This window comes from Centroberyx affinis, unplaced genomic scaffold (genome assembly GCF_046629955.1).
Source record: "Centroberyx affinis isolate AG114_WGS23_722 - 3 ecotype Tasmania unplaced genomic scaffold, CSIRO-AGI_Caff_v1 ptg002816l_1, whole genome shotgun sequence".
In the NCBI taxonomy this organism is placed as follows: domain Eukaryota; kingdom Metazoa; phylum Chordata; class Actinopteri; order Beryciformes; family Berycidae; genus Centroberyx; species Centroberyx affinis.
Window position 1 is genome coordinate 1 of NW_027280960.1, and position 23,702 is coordinate 23,702.

The 23,702-nt window shown below is 37.7% G+C and overlaps 2 protein-coding genes across 2 annotated transcripts; one reads left to right on the forward strand and one right to left on the reverse strand.

Annotated features, from left to right (window-relative positions):
- The first annotated feature begins 6 nt into the window (after positions 1-6).
- LOC139658033 (polyunsaturated fatty acid lipoxygenase ALOX12-like) lies at positions 7-3,420 on the forward strand. The gene is made up of 3 exons (XM_071536051.1): positions 7-42; positions 994-1,164; positions 2,515-3,420. The coding sequence occupies exons 2-3, from the start codon at positions 1,033-1,035 to the stop codon at positions 2,692-2,694; spliced, it is 312 nt and encodes a 103-aa protein (XP_071392152.1). The 5' UTR covers positions 7-42; positions 994-1,032; the 3' UTR covers positions 2,695-3,420.
- Positions 3,421-5,944: 2,524 nt separating this feature from the next.
- LOC139658031 (ribonuclease kappa-A-like) lies at positions 5,945-23,104 on the reverse strand. The gene is made up of 4 exons (XM_071536049.1): positions 22,916-23,104; positions 22,264-22,346; positions 9,966-10,092; positions 5,945-6,582 (listed from the first exon to the last, which is right to left on the reverse strand). The coding sequence occupies exons 1-4, from the start codon at positions 22,988-22,990 to the stop codon at positions 6,565-6,567; spliced, it is 303 nt and encodes a 100-aa protein (XP_071392150.1). The 5' UTR covers positions 22,991-23,104; the 3' UTR covers positions 5,945-6,564.
- Positions 23,105-23,702: the final 598 nt, after the last annotated feature.

Below are 23,702 nucleotides of genomic sequence, written 5' to 3' on the forward strand. Positions count from 1 at the left end.
TTCACCAGCACAGCCCAGCATGCTGCTACTAACAATGGACAGGTGGTTAACACACACACACACACACACACACACACACACACACACACACACACACACACACACACACACACCATATACACCAGCTTCCAGAGTCCATATTAGAGCCTTCATATGACATCCCCTACCAACACACACACACACACACACACACACAAATACACACACATGTTTTACTATACATGTAAGGACTTTCATTGAATACATTCATTCCCTAACCACTAATCATTACCTTAAAGGTTAAATGTGTAATATCTCTGCTTTACTGAATAATATGACAAGTAAATATCAGCAGACGTTCTTGAATGGTAGTGTTTTTGTTGTTGTTTGAAGACCCTCCTACCACGCCAAGGTCTGTTCAAAAAAAATCTGGCAATGTGTTGTTCTTAATTATCGGCCAAAAATATAATCCTCCAAACAGCTGGAAGGTCACCCTAACCTAAAACAAATTCTAATTCTGTTCTTAAAGGCGGTCTATGTGAGATTTTCACTTTAAAGGAATAGTTCGTCCAAAAATGACTTGAATTCTGTCATTATTCACTCACCCCCATGCCAGCTGAAACACAGGTTTCTCTGTTCATATAACACACAGGAGATTGTATGACGTATACCTATACCTGTACTATTCAGAAGACTTGGATTATGCACAAGTTTTATGGTCGTTTTTTTGCTATTTTTGGAACTCTGAAGAACTGGTCCCCACTGACTTCAGTTGTTTTGGAGAAGGCTGCTATGGAGTTGTGCTGCAGCCTCCCTGTGTGTTATATGGACAAACTTCACCTGTGTTTCAACTGGCATGAGGGGGAGGAGATGATGACAGAGTTTTCATTTTTGGGTGAACTGTTCATATTCAGCTCAATGTATTTTTATGGGTCATAAAAAAGCTCCTCCCCTAAAGCTGAAGCCCTCCAACCCTTCTGTTTTTGTATGTATGCATTCTGTTGTTTTTGTTAGTTTGACTGGTGTGCCTGGGTACCCAATACCCCCTGCACCATGAGACAACCCCCACCCACAGATAAGGATGCCATTACCATGGAGATGATCATGGCCACCCTTCCTGATGTCAGCCAATCCTGTGTGGAGATGGCCATCACATGGCATCTGGGGCGACCACAGCCAGATGCAGTAAGTCCAGCTTGGTCTGGTTTGTTATTACGCATCAAAATGACTTGGACAAGGTTGGACTCGTACTACTACTTGGTACTTCTTAAACATTTTAATGAGCTTACACCCATGATGATCAGTTTACAGGAAACTTTTATTTTTTATTGATCCCTGTGGGGAAATTGGGTCATTGCAGCAGCAAGTAACAGGATACAGCAAATACAAATTGAATATAAACAGAAAACTAAAATATAAACAATAATAATAAAATGGGGTTATATATACATATGCATGCAACAACAACATGTTAAGTAGAAAGTATGAATGAGAAGTATGGGGAAAAGTATGGTTTACAGTATTATTAGGGTGTGTAAATTGGTAGCAATATAACATATTGAGACAAAGAAGAGTGCAGAGTGCAATTACAATATGAAAATATACAAAAATATTAAATATATGGGTAATAGTTTACAATACTAACTTATGAGTTATTAGTTAATGCTTAATAAGCATTAACTAACCTTAATAAGCATTAACTAACCCTTAATTAACAGTTAACTAATGTGTCTGGTAATCATTTACTAATGGTGTTCATGTTAACTAAGATATTAATTTATACATTATTTAATAGTCATCTTTATAAACTATTAAATAATGTATAAATTAATACCTTAGTTAACATGAACACCATTAGTAAATTACACATTAGTTAACTGTTAATTAAGGGTTAGTTAATGCTTATTAATCATTAACTAACTCTTAAGTTAGTGACCCATATTGTAAAGTGTTACCAATATATCTATATATAAATATACTGTATGTAACTAATATTATGATATAAAAATATCAATATGTATACAGTATGAAATATGTGGAACCATTTAAAAAAATATCCGTACATATGCAGTGTAACAATGAGAGGAATATGGGAATCTGATTAAAATGAGATTAAACTTTATTGATCCCTGTGGGAAAATTGGGTCACTGCAGCAGCAAATAATAATAGTTGTAATTTATGTACTTTGTATTTTCTTTTTATTACTTATCTTTTAATTATATTACTCTCTTTTTAATTACTATTTTATGTACTTTGTACTTTCTTTTAATTATATATGGATGTTCCTTTTTGCTTTTATGTATGTAAAGCACACTGGATTACCCCAGTGTACGAAATGTGCTATATAAATAAACTTGCTATTGCTATTGCTATTGCTATTGCTATAGGACACAGCATGGAAAAAGACAAATAGAATAATATACTGTAGCTGCAAGCGGCGCACTCTGAAAAGACAGACAGACAGCTCCTTGTCCTTTTCAACATGTCTCCAACCTCCTTCTGTGTTTTTCCCTTCCTGATTTCCTCCTGCCCAGGTTCCTTTGGGCCAATACACAGAGCAGTACTTCACAGAGGGGCGGGCCCAGGAAGTGATTGACAGATTCAGAACGGAGCTGAAGGAGATCGAGGAGCACATCCGAAGTGAGAACGAAGGAGTCGAGCTGCCGTACCTTTTCCTCCTGCCCAGCCGCGTAGAAAACAGCATCACTATATAGAAAGTCAGGGGAAAGCTGATCTGAGACCAGTTTACCACCAAGGCAGAGAGAAATATATATGGTGGTGACCTGAGAAATCATCCTGATCACTTCTTTATATCATCGATTCAAGCTGCTGAAAAATTTTGTAGCCTCCAACATGCCAATGAAATTTTCTTTGTACAACCTAAAATATTGTTCCCTATGCAACAGCTGATATGTCGATCATTATTTAGCAATGTTAGCTAGCTGGTTAGCATAGAACATTAGCCACTGTAAATTCAACTTTACTTCCAATTTAAATATTTAGATTAGATTTTGATTTAGACAAGAGCCCCTCAATCTCTAGCTGGCATAAAATATTAATGGAACATTCTGATTTCTTGACATGCCTTTTGCACTCAAAAAATATTTCTGCAATATTGTCCAGAGCAGAAGATAAATTGATAAGATGATGTTGTATTAATTTTCCATATGTGACTCCTACAATTATACATTTTGGTTTTCATGTCATTTCATCTTGTTTCATTCTCATTTTTTTTTTTAATCCTATTTGTTTATATACATTTTTGCTTGTAACATGCACTTGTGTGTTTGGTAAAGTGTAAAGCTTAAAGTCAATAAACATATCTATATATGTTTAAAAAAAAAAAAAAAAAAGTAATGTATAGAGTATATTCCACCATATTGACGTTATGTCAGATAACTATCTCAGAAACCCTGAGTTTGAGAAATCTTGACTGAGTTTTGGACTTGGAACAATATAATATAATATTCTAGGTTTTCAGTTTGGAACAAGGAGGAGAAATTAAAGCGTTCATTAAAACATACAGCATCATTTATTTTTCGATTTATTGGATTGTCATTTTGTCACTCTCAAATTAGTTGACAAAGCAACTAACATAAGGAATTAAATTGGACTTTTATGTGTATTTCCAAACTGTAAAATGTTCATGTTTGTAGTTTTGGCAAAGATAAGATAAGATAAGATAAGATGAGATAAGATAAGATAAGATAAGATAAGATAAGATAAGATAAGATAAGATAAAATGAGATAAGATAAGATAAGATAAGGTAGCCCCTTGGGGAAATTCGGGTGCCACAGCAGAACAGTACCAGGGAAAAATAAGTACAGAAGATAATTAAGAGAAGAGGTAATAAGATAAAAAATAAAGGTAATGTACATAATATAAAACTATAGAGACAGTGCAAAAATGCAAATAAATGCAAACAATAATAATAATAATAATGATAATAATAATAAATGCATATATATATATGCACTGTATATATACATAATCATGCCATAACCATAACCATAACCTTAACCCAAACCTTAGCCAAACCTTAGCTAACCCTAAATTTGTGGCGGATTTCACTTTGTTTCGGGGGAATGTAATTCATTTCATGGTGGAGAAACGTTATTTTCCGATAACACGTCCACAGAATGTAAATTGCTGTTTTAGAGTTTGTGTTCATTTCATTTCACGTCTTTGTGTGAGATCATGTTGCATCTGTGGCTTAGTGAGATGATGCGTTAAACACACACAATTTGAATGGATAGAACGGTCTTTCCACTGTGTTCTATGGTATTTTGGCTGGCACACAAACAAAATGGCGTCTACGGTTGGTTTCTATGGTGACAACGGAAGTTTGTGTCACACCGGCTGCCACACAGCGTGAGTGGGTTAGCTTTGTAATGTTACAAGACGAACGTTAAATGAATAAATTGTGATGACTTACCAACAGTAATATAGAGAGATTAAACCCAATCTGTCCAAAAATCCTTGAGTAGGTCCTAGAGCTGGGTATCGGTACTCGATATCTTTAAGGTATCGACCGAACCTGACGGAGTTGGCAGCTCAGCGAGCCGAGATGCCACCAAAACGTAAAAAAAAAAAGGTATCGAATGAAGTACTCTATTGGTATCGATATCACTTTAAGGGTGCTGGTATTGGTAGAGAGAGACGGAGATAGCACAACGCCAGTTTTCCACTGCTCGGTCCTCGCTGCGAATTGCCGTAAGTCGGTTCATACGGAAGCTAGGCCAACGGTACCAAGGAGGTTTTATGTAGGAACGGTACACATAAAAATGGCCGCCGCTCCAACCATCCAGGAGCGTTGATGAGAATGGGAAAGACCCGTTCTATCCATTCAAATTCTGTGGCACAAAGTCAAAAGTTGATCAGTGTATAGAAATGGATCTAAATCGATCTCTAATGCGCCTGATGTGCACATCACAGACCAGCAGAGTGCACAGACAGCAGACCAGCAGCACTGAACTCAATCCAGCAGAGTCTCCGGCTGGAAAACAAAAGTGAAACTTAACATTCCACAATCTGCTCCAAACACACCTGGGAAACACACGCCTTCTGCTGCCTGTACAGGATCTGTGCTTGTTTGACTTGTGTTGACAAAGTTTCAGTCAAGGTTTCAGAGATTAATATCCATTAGAAATCTCTTTATACCAAAATCCAGAAGGCCAACATTGGTAACGGCAATATGTTACACGTCCTCCCTTATCAAAATCACGTGAAAAAAGCACATGTGAATTCACAGCACGTGCTTTTTGGACACTTGTTGGTCCACTTGTTGGTAACATGAAATTTCTCATTTCCCCTGTGAACTGTCTGCATGTGAAATTTAGTTTTTACATGTGAAATATTGTCACATGTAATAACAATAATAAAAAATGTTCACATGGAGAAAAAAAAACACTTTTAGCCTATGAATTAAAATTTTCACATCAGAAGTAAAACCTGTCATATAGGATGTGATAATACAACATGAGAAAAATTGTTCACATGTGAAAACCAACGTGTCCAAAAACCACATGTGCTTTGAATTCACATGTGGGTTTCCACATGACTTTTTTGTTGGGGCTGTAAAAAATATATATATCTAGGCTATTTTTTAAATATTTTTTAAGTAATGGTTAACCATGGACAATGGATAACTGTCAAATTATTTTTTTCACTTCATATTTTCGAGGTAAAAAAACAACTACCTGGAAGTAATCAGATTATTCTACTGATCTTCAGTAAATCAGATGGTTACTTGTATTACTTGCATTATCATTTTAAATGGGTAATGAGTAATCTGAATTACATTTTGAAATTGCCCCACCAACTGTGGTTGTTGGTTGATCTGTTGAAATATCAATATGCATACAATACAATAATACAACACGCATATGTAGAAATCCATACAGGATTTTTGTAAATACAGAACATAAATACAGTATATTTAGTGAGAGAAACTGTTCACAGTATTGCAATTTGTATGTGTAATTGTGCCGTCTATATTGCAGAGAGCTGATATATGGAAAGTCATATAGATTGTGCCATTTATCATTTGTATAACATTTTTTATTGACTAAAAAGACACTCAGACACAAAGATCTTAACCAGGATTCCTTGAGGCACTGTACAGACAAACAGAAGAATATAAAGACAGAACTGAACTTGGATCTGATGACAGACAGAATCTAAACAGGCACTGCTGATAACAGTAATTAGCAATACAGTTCTCTTATTCTACATTAGGCGGTCCATTGGAGGTCTAAGAGAAAGAACAAGTATCCACCAATTTTACATTAATAAGAATAGAAATGTTTTGACAAGATTTTTTTTTTTTTTTTTTTTTTAAATCAGGTATGGCATTTGTGATCAAGAGGTAGAATTAATTTAATCTTAAATATATTAACATACAGGACCAATCATATACTCTCAGGCTGCATCCAGATAAACCTTGACCAATCCCCTCCCTGAAGTTTCTGCTTAGAAATAAAAAAAAAAAAATCAATCAGCATGGAAAAGGAGATGACCAGGTTGGATTTTCTAGACCATCCAAACGCAGCCTCCCTCGTTGCTGGGAGCTCCTCAGGAGTCACTAGTGCACCAGGTACTCCTATGGAAATAGGCCGACAACATGGATATGGATATAAAATTAGTTACATCAAAACTCTACCAATATTTGTTTTAATTCATTCTTTGCCAGGTTGATAAAATAGATTATTGAAAATCTGTGAAAAATATGACTGTACCCCAATTATGCTACGTCTGAACCGCAGGCCCTCATAATCAATTTGGGATTGCTGCTCATATCTGAAAAAGTCCCATTTTCTACACTTTCCAGAGTTTTATTTTATGTCCTGAGGTCCATTCAAAGCTGTGTGTGTGATGTCATGAACCAAAAACACTCTCAATCCATTTCTCCACGTTCATTTTCCAGCATCTCTCTGAGCCTTACCAAGAACAGGCCGTTTCTGTCGCCGTGTCTTTAAGGCTCATTAATATTAACGACCCCTCCGTTCCCGATCGGCTAACCGTTTCAATGAAGTGAAACGTGAGACGCCGCGGCCCGGCGGCTACAGGTAGGGAAAACTCTCCGGTAATAAACAATGACAACCGCTCAACCGCTTTGAAAAAAACACTTTGTTAGTCTATTATTTCTTACAGAAATGATAATGAGCAAACCTTTGTGATGTCACAAAGTTACGGAAGTCCAAACGGCTCGTTTAGAGGCTCGCTGCACTAATATGGATTGTGTGGATTTAGTTGCTGACCGTGCGTTTTGATACTTTCACCATGTTTAGATAGACCATCCAACTGCTTTATCATCACAGAGGAGAGGGGAATCCTGTTTTCCACAATATGGGACCTTTAAGTAAGCCACTTATAGTGGTGTGCATCTATGTGTTGGGTTTGGTGTATGTCATCTTTTTTGAGGTTGTCCAGTATTGTGACGGATAAGAGTCCTCTTTCCGTTTAGAGTGGCAGAAAACCCAAAACAGAGCAATGCCTGAGCCTCCTTCAGCCTACTGAAGAGGTCCCCGGTCTTCAGTGGTCCCAGTCTGAACACAGTTTATTACCTTGTCTTAATGTCCATCCAGTTAATTTAACTTTAGCCAAGGACTGGGCCAAAAGCGGCTCCCCGTGGCAGTGGTGGAAAGTAACTAAGTACATTTACTCAAGTACTTGAGTAAATGCAAGTAACTAAGTAATTTTGAGATACTTGTACTTTACTTGAGTATTTCCATTTGATGCTACTTTATACTTCCACTCCACTACATTTCAGAGGGAAATATTGTACTTTCTGCTCCACTGCATTTATTTGACAGCTTTAGTTACTTTTCAGATGGAGATTTGACACAATGGATAATATAACAAGCTTTTAAAATACAACACATTGTTAAAGATGAAACCAGTGGTTTCCAACCTTTTTGGCTTTTGACGTCTTACAAAAAGCAGTGTGTAGTCGGGTCACATTTCAGATGTCTATGAGTTGTTAACAGCTCCACCAAATAGTGATTTTTCCCTCTAAACCTCACATGGTTTCATTTTAATAAATGTTCAAATGATCCAATATTTCAGCAAAAATCAAAGATTAGAGAAAAAGTCCAAAAACTGAAAACAGATTTGTGTATCAGAACTTTGTTTTTTCTTCTTTCCTCTCCCATTAATCATCTCACGACCCCTCAGATTTATCCGGTGATACTTTGGAGGGGCCCGACCCCTAGGTTGGGAACCACTGGACTAAACTAGCTAACTGTATATAAAGTAGTTCAAACTAGCTCCACCTCCAGCAGCTACAACAGTAACATGCTGCTTACACACTGATGCTTCAGTATTAATAATCTAATGATGTCATATATAATAAAATATCAGTCAGAGGGACCAAACCACTACTTTTACTTTAATACTTTAACTACATTTTGCTGCTAATACTTATGTACTTTTACTTAAGTAGGATTTTTCATGCAGGACTTTTACTTGTAATGGAGAATTTTTACATTGCTGGTACTTTTGGTACCAGCAATTGGTACTTTTACTGAAGTAAAGGATCAGAGTACTTCTTCCACTGCTGCCCTGTGGTAGGTCTGGCTACTTGTCTAGTATCGACCGTACTGACCGAGGCTTTTTCGACTACAAGTGAGCGTCTGTTTTCAGCTGTTACTGAAAAGTGCTTCAGGCTGCGGTGAGAATCGATAGTGAATGGTCTTGCTCCAATTTTCTATCTCTAAATTAAGGCGGAATCAGCACAATGTCACTCTAGAATCTTGCTCCCACAACTAACTACAAATCAGTGAAATCAGCTGGTGGTAGGGCTGGACGATAATTCAATATTATGGTTTATCGTCTTTCAGTGGGATTATATTGTGATGATATGGTGATTTTGGGATATCGAGACGCACAATTCTGCTGTCTGACCTGATGAGAACAAGCTCATTTTATTTAGAAACTCAGACAAAATGAAGTATGGTAGGAATATTATGTGAAAATTTCAGTTTTGTGTGACATCACACCAAACATTCGGTTCAATATGATGAACATTGATTTGATTATTTAACGTGATTTTGCTTATGTGAGCCATATTGTCATATATATCGATATCGAAAAAAATCTTTATGATTATTGTGATTTTGATTTCAACCATATCATCCAGCCCTAGCTGGTGTAATATTTGGTTGGAGTGAAAACCTGCACACTCTTGGGTCAAAATGGCACATGGATGAATAGGGTTGCAAAATTCCGGGAATTTTCAAAGTTGGAAACTTTCCATGGGAATTAACGGGAATTTATGGGAATTAACGGGAATTTATGGGAATAAACGGGAATAAACCAGGAATTTACTAAATTGAAGGTATGCTCTTAATAGGAAACTTAAATATAGTTGGGGAAAATATATTTTAGCATAATCCTGACTAAAACAACCAGATATCATGCAAGTACAGTTGAATATCTATGCTATTCCTCAATCACATGCACATAGCACACTGCTTACTGCAGGGCTGTTGAGACCACGCCCCCTACATGCAACTCAACATTCATGTTTTTGTTCTTCAATGAAAGAATTGATTGTTCAATATAATATTTAACTTGATAAAGTTCTACTTACAAATAAATCTGTTTTAATTGTATTATTTTGGATGGATGTCTGCTTATAACAAAACAAATATTTATGCTTGGATATGATACCTTTCCATTAAATTACCCTCAATTCCCAGTTAATTCCCATAAATTCCCATAAATTCCCATAAATTCCCATAATTCCCATGGAAAGTTTCCAATTTGGAATATTTCCAAAATTCCCCAGCTTAACTTCCCATGGAAATTTACCGGAAACGTTCTGGAAATTTACCGGAAATTTTCCACCCCTTTGCAACCCTATGGGTGAATAACACCGCTAAATAGGACAGGAGGTTTAACCAAGTGTCACAACTACAAGAGCAATCCTGTGAAACTGCGCCTAGAACAGCCAAGACACTCAGTCCAAATGAATGTAATCACCTTCCGCTTGTTGAGTTTGACTTGGCAGAAGGAGAAGGCTCCCACCAGAACGTAGATACCGGCTGCTATGAAACAGTTGTAGCCGACCTTGTTGTAGAGGTTGTAGATGCTCTGGGGAGGGTTCTTACTGAAGGGGAGAGAGGTCAGAGGTGTTACCAGATCACTTACTGAACAGTTTGCAAAGACAAAAAGGTTCACATCATATACAACACTGAGCAACATATAAAACAAGCTAACAATATTCAGTAATCAGACTGTTCTCCCTATTAAAGGTGCCATGTGTAGCATTTTACAAGGGTCAAAAATCTGGAAGAGGACACTGGGAAATGTTGTTTAATCTGGAGAAACACTACAACTAAAAAACACTTTGTGTGAGATTGAGGCTACCAATCGTCTCGACTATGGTTTCATTTGTTTACAGTATTAATACCCAGGTATCACAATTAATTTGACAGTGATATATTGATGGTTAAAATGATACACATAGCACCTTTAAATATATGGTGTGTGTGTGTGTGTGTGGGAGAGGGAGATGGAGGATTGGAGAGAGACGGTCAGATGAGGAAGAAAAAAAAAGAAAAATGTTAATAGAGGAATAAGACAAGGTGAATGTTCACAGTGAGCGGCAGTGATGAAGGACTCAGGATGGGCACATTAATAGGGGAACATAAGTAATGATAAGAAAAACTTCCCTCCAACCCTTACAAATGTTGCAGGTTTTTGGTTTCGCTCCTCTTACTTGGATTAGGGCTGAACAATTAATCAAAATTTTATCGAAATCGCAATATGGCCGACTGCAATTTTCAAGTCGCAGGAGGCGCAATATTTGTTAAAGGTGAAATGTGTCAAAATACCATTTTAAAGTAAATATTGTGGTGCTGCAGAGATGTCCTGGCCTACACATCATATTCTACAGACTTAAGAAAACATCTTTGTTTGGTACAGATCCCCGCAAAAATCACACCATAATCATTTTAATACGTTTTTCAATGAAAATTAGAATAATGATGTAAAAATTATCATTCCCTCTAATATCGCAAATCATATCGCAATTGCAATATCAGTCAAAATAATCGCAATTAGATATTTTTTCACAATCGTTCAGCCCTAACCTGGATCCAGAACATTTCCAAACTGCCTGGCGAACGAAACTGAATAAAGAACCGAATAGGCCCTTTTCACGTCGTCATGGTAACAGCTTCCATGCTGAGAAACCGGTGCGTTACAACTTCCTGTGGCAAGTTTCTTTGTGCGACTTATTGACAAACCAATCCAACAAAAACAACAAAATTGTAACGTTACTAGCACTAGATACATAATGTAACAAATTAAACATGTTGGACAGGTTATGAAGCGATTTAGTGAAGGCCATAGCTGGCAACAGGAAGTTCTAACGCACCGAATGTGAAAGCCTATATGCAGCAATTTGAATCTGCCATTTAAAGTCATTTCCAGAGAAAATGAGACTAGAGCAGTGGTTCTCAACGTGGGGTCCGGGGACCACCAGGGGTCCTTGAGGGGGTTCCAGGGGGGTCCCCAGCAAATTGATGAATCGTTAAACTTCACCATTATTTCATTTACAAGAAGTTAACACAATTAGAGAATGTAGAAGAATGATTATTTTGATTAGTTTTACTGTTTTCTCTCTACCTACAATACAGATAGTCATGGAATTCTAGACAAAATCATATGGAACAACAGAAATATTCTCACATTTGGGTTCAAGAGACAAAATCTCATCAAATGGGGGTCTGTGGCCCAAATGTGGACTAAATTCGGGGTCCTTGATATGAAAAAGGTTGAGTATCACTGGACTAGAGGATGTTAAGTGATACTTGCATGATGCATATTCTGAATGTTTCTTCCCCTGCTATTTCAACACATTTCAGTCGTCCAGGCGTTTCATTAGTTTGAACAGCGAGAACACGTCTGGAACACTGAGGTCACACTGAGCCGGGAGAAAGCAGTCAGGATTCAACAGCGATGTCCTATTTCCCTCTAACCCTCCCCCCATACTGTCCTCCCCTCTGTGTGTGTGTGTGTGTGTGTGTGTGTGTGTGTGTCATGTGAGGCTGACATGTCTGAAGCTACTGTTCCACTGTGAGTCAAATGTGTGTGTGTCTTTCTGCAGAGCGACAGAAAACAGATATCGGTCAGTAGGATGCTCGTGAAACATCTACTGCACACTGCGTTGTCTTTTGAACTTCCTGTTTCCCAAAATAGTCCAAACCCTGAGGGAGAGGCCAGGTCAAGACCCTCATTCCTGGATTTAAAGATTTTTGGTTGCTGTTCTAGATCAGGTTTGGTGATAGTTGCTGGGCAATAAAGACTGTGAGGAACCTGAGGCCCACAGTGAGAGCCACAGTTGTTTTGGAATATGCTTTGTGAATAATGCTAATTTTAAATATTGTTATTTCAGTATGTCTAACTGGATGGTGAATGTACTTCAGATTAAACTGTTTGAAATTACAATGCACAGTATTGACTGACAGTGAGATTCTATGTGATTCCATTCTATGTGATGTGTTTCCATGTGATCACAACACCACAATGGTTAGTAATTAGGTTCACCTGGCAATCTACCTGTCCTGTGACAGATGAACAATTAAATCAAGTGAATGATATATTTCTGAGTGTGACCCTCTCTTCACAAAATGGTTTTATGGATCTAGGACAACGCACCAGGTGGTCAGAGCGCAGTGGCTTCCCTGCAAACAGAACTAGGCCATATCACTCATTGTCCTTCACAACAAATATATGTATTTATTTAGTATTTTATTAAACAGGGACAATGGGTAATTACATCTGTTCATCTTTTTCATCTGTAGTTCAACAGGTGAAGGGAATGCAACCAAGGTTCACGTTAAAAACGTCAAACAGGCAACACTCATTTTCAAAAATACAAATCTAAACAAAATAAAGCCCCAGCTGGAAGGCTCAGGCCCAAACTGACACAATTTGTCAAATGTTGAAAGATTACAATTTTTCCATAGTATCACTTATATGCATCCATCTTTGTGATAACATTAACCCTTTAGCTAGCCCTTCTGTTCTGTGAAACAGTTGTGGTCAGAGCTCTGGGTAAACATCTACACACAACCAACCTAACCCTAACCACTTAGAAAAATTTTCGAACATTTTTTGAATGTGAGTCTATGGCGGCTACCTGTATCTCGGGAACGGAAGGTCGGATCGACTCGGAACAAACTTCCGTCTGATGGTTTTCGGGGACGCTGAACACGCCAGTCTTGGTCCCGAGTCTCTACGACCTTCCGTTCCCGAGATACAGAACTGGTTAAAGTGAATGGTAGCTAATAACACAGAATATAATGGTGCCAGTCACAGCATTGAGCCATCGCTGATCTGATCCAGAGGTTGCTCCTCACACTCAGATGCAACCTCTGGATCATAAGTCACAATCAAGCCAAACGACATGTCTCAATCTGTGGTTAATATAGGCTGTTACCAAATTTTAACATTGACCCAAATCAGTGCAAGTATCATTGTAACTGTGTTTTTGCTTGTCCTCATACTGTCGTTAAGATGGATGTCTAAATGATTCATATTCTATCCCGAGGGAAACTTTCATTTCAAATGTCAACCCTTCACTCAATGAGGCAGCTTCACTAAAAAATTAAGGCAGCCAGTTTCATTTTAAAGGAATAGTTCACCCAAAAATGAAAATCCTGTCATCATCTCCTCCCCCTCATGCCAAATGAAACACAGGTGAAATTTGTTAGTCCATATAACACACAGGGAGGCTGCAGCACAACTTGGTAGCAGCCTTCTCCAAAACAACTGAAGTCAATGGGGACCTGTTCTTTAGAGTTATTTTTTTTTTGTTTTGTCTTTGGTTTTTGTTTGTTTCTTTTGTTTTTTATATATGCACTTTATCTTGGTTCTGGAGTGGTGACACCTTGTCTGTAAACAAATAAAATAAATAAATAAATAAATGAATAAATAAAAATAGCATATATAGGGTGCATCCCAAGTCTCTTATTTGATATTTCCTCGCTCCTCGCTTGAACCGGAAGTCGTTCTGTTCCGTCATTTTGAAGGTCGTCCCAAAGCTCTTATTTCTGCTCCGAGGAGCGAGGAGCGAGGAGGGAGGAGGGATCTCTGAGGAGCTGAGCGAGGAGACACGAGAGCAGCCTTCCCGGAAGACTTTCAGCTGAACGCCATGACGTCAATTCTCCGCCCCTACATCTGGCAAATTTGAACGAGATGGTGGAGAAACAGTACGAGTGTAAATGCCCGTTATTTTATGCTTTTTGATATATAATGTTAATGAAAGAACATTGGAAACCTAAATTACGTTTATTTCATCCACAACCCGTTTTGTCTGCAGAAACGGACGACGCTTCACATGACGCTTCAGAGGAAAGGACGTCTCATTTCTCTAAAAACATATTTCCTTGTTTCCTCTCTCCTCGCATGGTTTCCTTGCGTCTCTCCATGCGTCCTCGGTGGGAGGGACTAAGACGCAAGGAAAAGACGCAAGTGAGGGAAACATGGATCCAATTTAAGAGACTTGGGATGCACCCATAGCGATCAGACTGAAGGTCCAACAAATTGTGGGAAGAGAATTTTCCCTCTGGGAGGCGCTATGAAGTTGTAAGAACAACCAAGAATGCGTACAAAACATTGCTCACATGTTTTGATATTGTTGGCTATGTCTATGTTTTCTTATGTGTTGTATTGTATTGTAATTTATTTATTGTATTGTGTCACATTTTAACCAACCTGTGAAGCCAATAACGTTCTATTCTATTCTAACTTTGCACTGAAAAAGCCAGCAGGTCCGTAATGTGTGACTGCAGAAGTTCTTCTTATATCACTGCTGTTTAAACAACTTTAAAAAGCGTTTTTTTTATTTTTACGTTTTGGACAATAATCTTTCTGTCCATCCACCTGTGCATCTACTCATAGAGCAAGCAACTGTAGGCCTTATTAAATCTCATGACAACTTTCATACTTTTTGATTTGTGAAATATTTTTCCATTGATATTATTTACTTCCATCGTACCTCGGCGTGCTCCAGTGACAAATAGTTGGAGAGTGAATGAGTTCTATTTCACTGTAGTGCTCATGAGCGTGAAAAGGTGCTTATATATTCTCATAAAATGAACATCACTGTGTTTTATCATTGACTTAACCACTATGTTACGAAGGAAGGGTTGTTTTTTTTAAATTATTATTTATTCTTTTTTATTGTATCCGTAGAAATTCTATGTGGGACCAGGGGTGGGGGAAAAAAAAGTAAAAAAAAAAAAAAAGAGTCCTTAAAATGTACATTGTATTTCATTGTACCTGTTAAATGAATAAATACATTTATGAAAAAAAAAGTGAACATCACTGTGTCCAAGGTAGTCTTATTGCAGAGGATAGAGACACTTGGTCACATTAGAGTCTAATAATAGCATTAATAGTATGGGCAATTAATCATAATGTCTTAGGTTTCTGATCTTTGGACAAATTAGCACATTGTGCTTGGACCCCATCAATTGGCGTTTGCAGCTATATTGAAATTGGGCAAGTGCACACTTCATATGACATGGACTATTATTTGGATTGTAAACTACAAGAGCGTTGCATCAGAACTGGATTTTGAAATGTGCACAGTGTTCACGGCAGGACTCGAGATAGAAGGCAGGTGTCAGATTGTAAAAAACTATCTAGAGCAGTGGGTCTCAACGTGGGGTCCGGAGACCACCAGGGGTCCTGGAGGGAGTTCCAGGGGGTCCCCAGCAAATTGATGAATTGTTAAACTTCACCATTATGTAACTGACAAGGAGTTAAAACAATTAGAGAATGAAGAAGAATGACTGTTTTGGTCAGAGTTTCTCTGTTATCTCTCTACCTACAATACAGACAGTCATGGAGTTCTGGACAAATTTTCAGATTTGGGTCTGAGACACAAAATGTCATCAAATGGGGGTCCGTGGCCCCAATGTGGACTAAATTAGGGGTCCTTGATATGAAAAAGGTTGAGAATCACTGATCTAGAATCAGCAGGGTTACTTGGCTATTGATAGAGCAGCTTGACTACAGACCTGAATATGAGCCGTTAGCTCTGGCTGGTCATGGTTAGTTAACTCCTAACCTGAGAGGCTAACAGTAACCGACAGCTCTCATCTCCACACAAAAGTATTCATAAAACTTAGCCATAGATTCATAAAACTTAGCCATATATCCATAATCTGTCATTTTGTTTGCCTTTAAATGAACAGCTATGTGAAAACGATGTGAGTATTTTGTCAGGATGCACCAATATGAAAATTGTTGGCCCATACAGATTACCAACACAATTTCCTTTACCCAGCTACCAAGTGATGTCGTGGAGTCCAGTATTTATTTTCAACAGCATTGATCCACATACAGTAAATGCCTAACCTTTTATGGTTGTAAAACTTGCCTATGAAAGCTCGTGTTGAGATGCGCATTTTTTCTCTCAGAACGACTTGAGAGATTGGATTGAGATTGGATTTGTATAATAAAATAAAGCACTTGATAATAATAAGAAGTGAGAGAGACCTAGCACAATTCATTCATACCCGATAATGAGGGACTGCAGAATTACTGTGCCATGTTATCTATCTTGGCATAATGGTAGTTATTAAAAAAATGTAAAACAGATCAATCATCTTACTTTTGTCTTATTTTCTGAAAGCTTTAAATTTTGGGCAGCTATGCCCACTGCTGTTAAAATAAAAGATAATTGCTCATGGCAAACCTAGTGATTAGCCTACATGCATACAGCTGAAGTTTTTGTTTTTACATCTGCAAGCAGCCAAACTCCCCTGTCATACTATATTGTGTGCATGAAATAATAAGTCAAACTAGGGCTGGGCGATATGGTTGAAATCAATATCACGATAATCATAAGGATTTTTCTCGATATCAATATATATCACGATATGGTTCATGTATGCAAAATCACGTTTTATAACCAAATTCATGTTCATCTCATTGAACCGAATGGTAATGTTAGGTGTGATGTCAAACAAAACAGAAATATTCAAATAATATTCCTACCATACCTCATTTTATCAGAGTTTTTAAGTAAAATTTGCTTGTCATCATCAGTTCAGACAGCAGAAATGTGTGTCAGGATATCAAAATATCTTCATATCATCACGATATGATTCCACTGAAAGACGATAAACGATAATATTGAATTATCACCCAGCCTTAAGTCAAACAAATGTTTTCATAAGTCAAGTTTTGCCTAAGATGTGCCGCTTGTTGAGCAGTGTGATAGACTAGCAGAGGTCAACTGTGTTTCTTGTGACATCTAGTGGCAGTAAAACAGAACTGCAGCTTACATATAGTCCAATGCAGATCTAATGGCCTGCCAGCTTATCATTGGCAAGATGAAGGATAAGAGAGGAACTCATAGACATTCAAAATGCCCTGATCAGTATAAAGCATCAATCCCTTTCCTTAATGTCACAGAATAACAGGCTGCACATTATGTACAAAAGGAAAATGGGAAATAGAAATTGACATCTAGGAGTAAATCTGTAAAAATGTTCATCGTATTACTCACTATGTGGAAATAGTATATATGGAAAGAATATCAGTGGAAGGTTATTCATAGATTGAATTGGAAAAGGAGGCTGTGCTTCAACAATGGGATTGTCAGTGGAGCGCTAAACCAAAGATCCAGAGCATGCTCCAAAAACTATGAAAAGGTAGCACATCTCAAATTTCCAAGTCGAGGAGGACAAAATACTAACATTTCACTTTTCGAAACAGAGCCTTCTTCAGAGCGTTTATTCATAGATTGTTTTTAACCCTTTGACAAAATAGTGACGATAAAGCCAGAAATAAGCTACTGCTGGAGAAGATGAAGAAGAAATTATGTATTCTTATAAATTATGTATTAAATATCTCTTTAAAAAAATCCCCCAAAGGTTCCAATACTAGGGTGATTTCTGGGGAGTCTGAGTATTCAGATCATATCTTCATATTTCATATCTTTTGACTGTACTGCTGACCACTGCAGAGAAATGTTCACACTCTAACTGTGGAAGAGAAGAGTGGATGGGCAGACTTGGGCAGAGAAATTGACATAGAAAGAATATTTGAAGAAATGTGGGAACCTCTCATAAAGCCTTTGAAATAGAGGAAGAACAGCGATGATATGTATGTACAGTAAGCTTATTAGTGTGTCTGTATGTATGTTTATGGGTATATGATATAATTGCTGTTGTTTGTGTTTGTGGCCATGTTTTAGAGCAAGTAAATACTGGAAGGCTGTATGTTGTAGGTTGTATGGAAATGTGGCACATTTGAAAGTTGGAGTTTAAGGCACTTTCTTTGCCAAATATACAGTATAGAAAGAATTAATAAGTGTGATGAGCCATTGATATGATACCATGAGTTGGTACATCATGATAATGGATAAAGCAGTGAGATGGTTTTGACAAATATGAAACTAATGAGCCAAATTATAGCACCGTGTTGCTATAATTCATCTCCTCCCTTATAGTTCAAATGCCACATGACTTGGTGTGCATGTCCAGCTGCTGTACTGCACTGACACTGTATCTATATCTTCTAGTTTTCCAGACTTTTTGTGCAATTCCCAAACTTTCCAATAGGGCTGAATGATTTTGAATAAATATCTAATTGCGAATATTTTGACTGATATTGCAATTGCGATATGATTTGCGATATTAGACGGAATGATCATTTTTACATCATTATTCTCATTTTCATTGAAAAACGTATTAAAATGATTATGGTGTGATTTTTGCGGGGATCTGTACCAAACAAAGATGTTTTCTTAAGTCTGTAGAATATGATGTGTAGGCCAGGACATCTCTGCAGCACCACAATATTTACTTTAAAATGCTATTTTGACACATTTCACCTTTAACAAATATTGTGCCTCCTGCGATTTGAAAATTGCAGTATGCCATATTGCGATTTTGATAAGATTTTGATTAATTGTTCAGCCCTAGTTTCCAACACCTTGAACTTTTTGAACTGATTTTTCAGATCTTTCCAGATTTTCCAGGCCTGAGTAGGAACCTGAAAATATAGCAGCATAGTGGCCTAGCAGTTCAAGTCCAGGTCAAATGTAAATGAATGGTTCAGATTTACAGATAAGCACCAGAATTAGCCTACATATACAGTTCAACAGCCTGAACATTTTCAGAATTTGAGACATGATGATGATCTGAACAGCTTATGATGTTTTCATCAGCACTATTGTATCCCTTGGCTATCCAAACACAGCTGTGGACATATTTTGGTACAAACAATTTTAGAGCATTTATGCAAATGCAGATTATCTGAAGTCAAATCAATATCCTAGGGCAGTGATTCTCAACCTTTTTCATATCAAGGACCTCTAATTTAGTCCACATTAGGGCCACAGACCCCCATTTGATGACATTTTGTCTCTCGGACCCAAATCTGAGAATATTTTTATTGTCCAGAATTCCATGACTGTATTGTAGGTAGAGAGATAACAGAGAAACTATGATCAAAACAGTCATTCTTCTACATTCTCTAATTGTGTTAACTTCTTGTAAATGAAATAATGCTGAAGTTTAACAATAGATCAATTTGCTGGGGACCCCCTGGAACCCCCTCAAGGACCCCTGGTGGTCCCCGGACCCCACATTGAGAACCACTGTCCTAGGGTGACTCCAAAGACAACAGAACTAGGATGCTAATCTGTGATGCGATGTGATCAAGAGACTCTTTCTGTAGCGGATCCACTGAGACGAGTTGGGAACTTAGTGACCATTATAAATGTTATTTGGTTTAAAGGTTTTACACCCAAATAAGCTTCAGGTCATATGATAACTGTTCTGAAGCGGAAAGTACACACAACCCAAGAACTCCTGTCCAACAGTATCTCCAGACATCAGAGGCCAGAGACTCTCACTTCCTGTTTGTTTATGCGAAACATTTCCCTCATATTATTATGATGATGATTATTATGATTTTGGCTTTACACGGCCTTAGGGAAACCCACATCATGCCTGTGTGGGTACAACATGACATTTAATCCATTTTTCCTCTAGTCTCGCTTCAGCTCTGGAGTGGTAGTGGCAGTTTAGGAAGTAGGTAACTCATTTTTTTCCTTTTTTTTTTTTTGTCCATTTTATTTTCATGTGGATGGGGAAGTGACTGAGTAACACAACCTCTCCCTCAACAGCTACTGTCCAGACACTAGGACTGCAACTATAAGCTCATTACCACCACACTGCAGTGTTTGAAGGCTCCAGAAACCTGCAAATACCCCCAACTACACACCACATATTATGTTTTGAATGTCTTAACCCTCCCCTCTGAAAAATGTAGTTCATTTAATCTGATTGTCATAAGGTTCCATGACTTTGCCCACACAGGGCATCTGAACACACAAAATAAATTTTGATAATTTTCATTACATTTTGGGTGTTTTATTTAACTTTTGTACACCTGTGGTGTTCCCGGTCAAAAACGACCGGTCATTAGAAATGAATGGGAGAGATTACAATTAGTTCATAAAACTGAGTTCAGGCACATGACCCTTCATCAGATGGACACACTTCCTCTCCCAGACCCCCACATGTGTGTGTGTTTGATAGAGCTGCAACGATTAATCGCCAACTATTAAATTAATTGCCAACTACTTTGATAATCGATTAATCGGTTTGAGTAATTTTTTAAGAAAAATAAGTCAAAATTCTCTGATTCCAGCTTCTTAAATGTGAATATTTTCTGGTTTCTTTCCTCCTCTATGACAGTAAACTGAATATCTTTGGGTTGTGGACAAAACAAGACATTTGAGGACGTCATCTTGGGCTTTGGGAAACACTGATCCACATTTTTCACCATTTTCTGACATTTTATAGAAATGTCAGAAAATGAAAATAATCGTTAGTTGCAGCCCTAATGTGTGTTTGAGCACGCACACACACACACACACACACACACACACACACACACACACACACACCTCACTCCCCTTCTTGGCTTCCATGGCAACCCCCACAGGAACCACACCTGTTGGCATTCTCACAAACAATCGCAACATTGTTTCAATAATATATAGAATTTTCTCGCAGCTCTGGTATATAAAGCTTTTTGAGGCCTTGCTCACAATTCATTCACAATGACCAAACAATATACTGTGTGTGAGGCTCTTCATCTTATCTTTGATCATGACACTGAGGAGGAGGAGAGCGGCCAGGAGACTGACTGAAGATGCAGTAAAGTTTCCATGTGTAGTTTTGGGCCTCTGTCCTTTCTGTACTAATAAAATCATACCTGTCAGTTTTTGATTTGAAACGGTTTCAAAACAAATGTCCTTGTTAAACCTTGACACAAAGTAGTCTGTGATAAATAGCACAGTATGTTTCATCTGAGTATTTGTTATAGTCAGAGGTGGAAAGTACATTTACTCGAATACTGTACTTCAGTACAATTTTGAGGTACTTGTACTTTACTTGAGTATTACCATTTCATGCTACTTTATACTTCCACTCCACTACATTTCAGAGGGAAATATTGTACTTTTTACTCCACTACATTTGTTTGATAACTTAAGTTACTAGTTACTTTGCAGATTCAGATTATTAATACAAAATGTAATCAACTAATAAATTGTAATGTATTATTATAGATTACTGTAAGCTACCCAGCAGTATATAAAGTAGTGGAAATCAGCCCCACCTTTTCCAGCTGCAACATTAAAGTGATGCTTACACATTAATGCATCAATAATTATAATTCAATAATATAATATATACTGTATTATTCTGAAATGGGCCATTCTGCATAATGAGTACTTTTACTTTTGTTGCTTTAAGTACATTTTGATGCTAATACTTTTGTACTTTTACTTAAGTAACATTTTGAATGCAGGACTTTTACTTGTAACAGAGTATTTTTATACTGTGGTATTTCTACTTTTACTTAAGTAAAAGATCTGAGTACTTCTTCCACCACTGGTTATAGTCAAAATAATCCATACATTATGTTTTTTTTTTTTTTTACTCAAAAACGAGTTGTATGAGCTCAGGTCAATGAGGCCTACAGGCCATAAATAGCAAACAGAAGTTCAAAACTTGTAACGTTCACAAGAACTTAAGTTGATAAAAAAAAGATCTAACACAACATTAGGTGATAATATATGTATTATTATGGATTTATAATCAGCTATAATGGGGCGGTCATTTTGGACCGGGAACACAGAATGAATTAACATGACAGGAACACAACAGGAGGGTTAAGTCTTATCGGGACAGTAGAGGAAGAAAGCCGGAGTCAAGTCATGAAGTAGAGGACTTACTCTTCATGGAAGTCTCCCTCACTCAGAGGCACATCTTCAATCAGCACCGCCGAATGCGTCTGGAAGAATATCCCCAGCATTGCCTGAGAATACACATGCATTGATCAAAACAGGCTCTAACCTGTATAGTTGCCTGCCCCGGTATCTGGCGTTCACTCATATCGAGAGAACGTCACTCCATTCAAAATCCTGTCAGTTTAAAGTTGTCTCGCTCATCGGCATGGGTATACACCTCGAACAACATCAGTTAACCCCTTTATGACATAGTTACTGTCTTCTGTTGAATTCGGCATATTGACAATAAACCACGCAGCACTTTATTTCAATACAATTTCAACTTTTAGAATCGGTTCACCCTGCTCGCTACCGCCCTCCACGGTGTATTTAGGGGAAGGGAGATTACAGGAACAGGGGAAGTAGTTCTAAAAGTTGCAATTTCGTTTAAGTAAGCGTTGATTGGTGGAATATATGTATGCCGAATCCTTACTCGATCCTAATGATTCAAGAAAGGCAGTAAGCTTTTGTGTATCGTTCATCGAAAAGCAAGGCAGCACTAAATCGCCAGGTTTTTGAATGAGGTTTGGTGTGACTCACAAGAGAAGGAGATGTAACGGGGATCAAAAGGTTGCAAAGTTTCTAAAGTCAAGCTTACCAACATGATGACTCCCCACATGCTGATGACAATCCCACAAGTGGCAAGTTTGGGGCCGCAAATCAAAAACGCCATTATTTAAACACTTGGATAACGACTTTTAAATTAGTTTAAAAAAAAAAATCAGCTTCGGTCGAAGTACTTCTGGAGTTGGCCCGATGGTTTGGTCAAATTGCTGTCACCAGTTCAGTCAGGTGACTTCGAGTGCACACCGGAAGTATAGTTTAGGGGTATGTTCAAGAAGCCAAAAAATAACTTGTTTTAGAAACAATTGTTCCTCGGGTTTTGGTTATTGACTCCATTGTCTACAGTTTGATATGCAATATAAATTAAACCGGAATAATGTAGTTTACCATTGAGGATACGTATTTCTACTTTGTGTGATTACAATTTTGATTACAATTGTGATTACTTGTATTTTATCCTGTATTTTTCTCATTAGAAGTGTAACTGCTACAATTAATACACTGATGGAGTAACAATGTGTCCTCTTTGACACAATGTAGCAACAGATAAAACACAAGGAACTAAAAACTGTTACAATCCGATACAATGTAACGTGGAATTGGGACCAATCGACGTGCAGGAGGCATCGGCGGGACGTGGTGACGTCCGCCTACGCTGCCTTCAAGTGTTGTTGGGAATATTCTAATCAAATTCGGCGCGCATGAACGACCCAACGAAGTGGCAAATACGAGTTGGAAACATTATGACGGTATAATGGTAACATCGGGAAAGTCTGGGTTGCCGGGATGTGACGTTTAAGGGACAGAGAGCACGAAACTCT